Genomic DNA, 3336 nt, shown 5'->3' on the forward strand with positions numbered 1-3336 from the left:
TGCTGTTTGAGTTGGTGATTCCACATTGCCTGCTGTTTGAGTTGCTTGTTCTTCATTGACTGTTGTTTGAGTCGGTGATTCCACAATGTCTGCTGTTTGAGCTGCTTGTTTCACATTGCCTGCTGTTTGAGTTGATGATTCCACATTGTNGTTTGAGTTGGTGATTCCACATTGCCTGTTGTTTGAGTTGGTGATTCCACATTGCCTGCTGTTTGAGTTGTTGATTCCACATTGCCTGCTGTTTGAGTTGGTAATTCCACATTGCCTGCTGTTTGAGTTGGTGATTCCACATTGCCTGCTGTTTGAGTTGCTTGTTCCACATTGCCTGCTGTTTGAGTTGATGATTCTACATTGCCTGCGTTTTGAGTTGCTTGTTCCACATTGCCTTCTGTTTGAGTTGATGATTCCACATTGCCTGCTGTTTGAGTTGGTGATTCCACATTGCCTGCTGTTTTAGTTGCTTGTTCCACATTGCCTGCTGTTTGAGTTGGTGATTCCACATTGCCTGCTGTTTGAGTTGCTTGTTCCACATTGCCTCCAGTTTGAGTTGCTTGTTCCACATTCCTGCTGTTTGAGTTGGTGATTCCACATTGCTTGCTGTTTGAGTTGCTTGTTCCACATTGCATTCAGTTTGAGTTGGTGATTCCGCATTGCCTGCTATTTAAGTTGATAATTCCACTTTGCCTGCTGTTTGAGTTATTGATTCCACATTGCCTGCTGTTTGAGTTGGTAATTCCACATTGCCTGCTGTTTGAGTTGGTGATTCCACATTGCCTGCTGTTTGAGTTGCTTGTTCCACATTGCCTGCTGTTTGAGTTGATGATTCCACATTGCCTGCGTTTTGAGTTGCTTGTTCCACATTGCCTTCTGTTTGAGTTGATGATTCCACATTGTCTGCTGTTTGAGTTGGTGATTCCACATTGCCTGCTGTTTGAGGTGTTTCTTCTTCATTGCCTGTTGTTTGAGTCGGTGATTCCACATTGCCTGCTGTTTGAGCTGCTTGTTCCACATTACCTGCGGTTTAAGTTGGTGATTCCACATTGCTTGCTGTTTGAGCTGCTTGTTCCACATTGGCTCCAGTTTGAGTTGCTTGTTCCACATTACCTGCTGTTTGAGTTGGTGATTCCACATTACTTGCTGTTTGAGTTGCTTGTTCCACATTGCCTCCAGTTTGAGTTGGTGATTTCATATTGCCTGTTATTTAAGTTGATGATTCCACATTGCCTGCTGTTTGAGTTGGTGATTCCACATTGCCTGCTGTTTGGGTTGGTGATTCCCCATTGCCTGCTGTTTGAGCTGCTTGTTCCACATTACCGGCTGTTTTAGTTGGTGATTCCACATTGCGGGCTGTTTGAGGTGCTTGTTCCACATTGCCTCCAGTTTGAGGTGGTGATTTCATATTGCCTGTTATTTAAGTTGATGATTCCCCATTGCCTGCTGTTTGAGCTGCTTGTTCCACATTGCCTGCTGTTTGAGTTGCTTGTTCTTCATTGACTGTTGTTTGTGTCGGTGATTCCACAATGTCTGCTGTTTGAGCTGCTTGTTTCACATTGCCTGCTGTTTGAGTTGGTGGTTCCACATTGCCTGCTGTTTGAGTTGCTTGTTCTTCATTGCCTGTTGTTTGAGTTGGTGATTCCACATTGCGTGCTGTTTGAATTGCTTGTTCCACATTGCCTCCAGTTTGAGTTGGTGATTCCACATTGCCTGCTGTTTGAGTTGATGATTCCACATTGCCTGCTGTTTGAGTTGTTTGTACCACAATGCCTGCTGTTTGAGTTGATGATTCCACATTGCCTGCTGTTTGAGTTGATGATTCCACATTGCCTGCTGTTTGAGTTGCTTGTTTTATATTGCCTGACATTTTTTTGCTGTTGTATTTTTGTATCGATTTAAGCTTCGATAATTTCCTGGTGTAATGACGATGTGGTATATTGTGGTACGTTTTTTGTAATAGCATAACCGAAGTTATTGCTAACATCTATCTTGGTTTGTAAAGTATTAACGTATACGGCACCCCCACAAAATACACACACGCGTGGTAGCTAAGAGTGGAGAATGAATGAAGAGACTCAGGCTGAGTTCAGATTGTTACTTATTCGAAACGTGTACATAATAAATGAATTTATCAGCAATTACATATAACAGCAATCTGTATTTCACATTTAAAAACAAAGTGGAAATTCTCAACATTTTATTCAAAACAGTTTTCAATTGACGCCCAGGCCAGCGCGTTTTGTGCTTTCACCTTCATTCAAGATATCGCTTTGATTTAAAACGTCAAACATTAAGACGCAATGGGACAGAATTCAACATAATGTTGGATATGCAAATTATATCTACTGAAAACATTTCAAGATCAATGACTTTTTTGTCATTGAATTTAGTATTTTCCCGTGACATAGAATTTACTGCATGAGCTATCGAGATTTGGTAAATATTTGATCTATGAATCGGTATTGAATATAACAGAAGCTCCAAGTAAACGGAGGTTACGCGCAGTCATGTCTGAAGTATTGAATTGATTCCGGCGGCTATGTGCCGTTATAGCGGTTTCGCCCGTAATACAGTTAATAAAGCCACACAAACAGCCGTACACTGGCCGTGGAGAGCTGTATCAAGGTTCTGACGCACAAAACGCTCAGCCCAGGGAGGGCTCCAGTACTTGATCCTCTTCACAGATAAAAAGGGATCACATAACCTAGTACAATCAAAAAACATTGCATTTAAATTCCACATAAAGCTGCCGTTAAACAGAGCGGACAATGGTAGCCTACACAATCGTACCGTATATCTCGGAATGGCGGTGTATAGTGTTACCTTCAGTACAGTAGTTATAGGTAAGGTATTAAGAAAATTGAATTTCCATTAATATTATAATATAAAAGACATTTTAATATAAAAGTTATGGGTAATAAAAGAAAAAATAATAAAATATGCGAATATAGAGTGCTTGTGTTCTCAGTAAGAACATACTGTTAGAATAGTGATTATTACTGTGAGTGTCTCGACTTTTAACGAGTGACTTAACACTTAGCCCAAATATGTTTTAAACAAGAACAATCTACATTTACACGAGGTGTTTAATAGGGAACATAAAGTTTATTGTTGACTCCAACCTTGTATAAACTTTCCGATCACTACATACTAGCCAGTGGTATAACCATACTAGTCAGTGGTATAACCATACTAGTCAGTGTGGTATAACCATACTAGTGAGTGGTATAACCATACTAGCCAGTGGTATAACCATAGTAGTCAGTGGTATAACCATTCTAGTCAGTGGTATAACCCTCCTCGTCAGTGGTATCGCCATACTAGTCAGCGGTAGAGCCATAC

At 40.7% G+C, this 3336-nt stretch overlaps 2 protein-coding genes across 2 annotated transcripts; both read right to left on the minus strand.

Annotated features, from left to right (window-relative positions):
• Positions 1-110: 110 nt before the first annotated feature.
• On the minus strand, positions 111-626 carry LOC110458265 (putative uncharacterized protein DDB_G0290521). Its single transcript, XM_021509882.1, has one exon. It carries the CDS (start codon positions 624-626, stop codon positions 111-113), a length of 516 nt encoding a protein of 171 aa, XP_021365557.1.
• A 70-nt stretch (positions 627-696) lies between these two features.
• LOC110458266 (LWamide neuropeptides-like) lies at positions 697-1161 on the minus strand. Its single transcript, XM_021509883.1, has one exon. The coding sequence runs from the start codon at positions 1159-1161 to the stop codon at positions 697-699; it is 465 nt and encodes a 154-aa protein (XP_021365558.1).
• Between the last annotated feature and the right edge of the window lie 2175 nt (positions 1162-3336).

This window comes from Mizuhopecten yessoensis, unplaced genomic scaffold (assembly GCF_002113885.1).
Source record: "Mizuhopecten yessoensis strain PY_sf001 unplaced genomic scaffold, ASM211388v2 scaffold9513, whole genome shotgun sequence".
NCBI lineage: Eukaryota > Metazoa > Mollusca > Bivalvia > Pectinida > Pectinidae > Mizuhopecten > Mizuhopecten yessoensis.

Excerpts from the sequence above, each read along its gene's own strand:
- LOC110458266 (XM_021509883.1), bottom strand. The coding sequence starts at position 1,161 with ATGTGGAACAAGCAACTCAAACAGCAAGTAATGTGGAATCACCAACTC.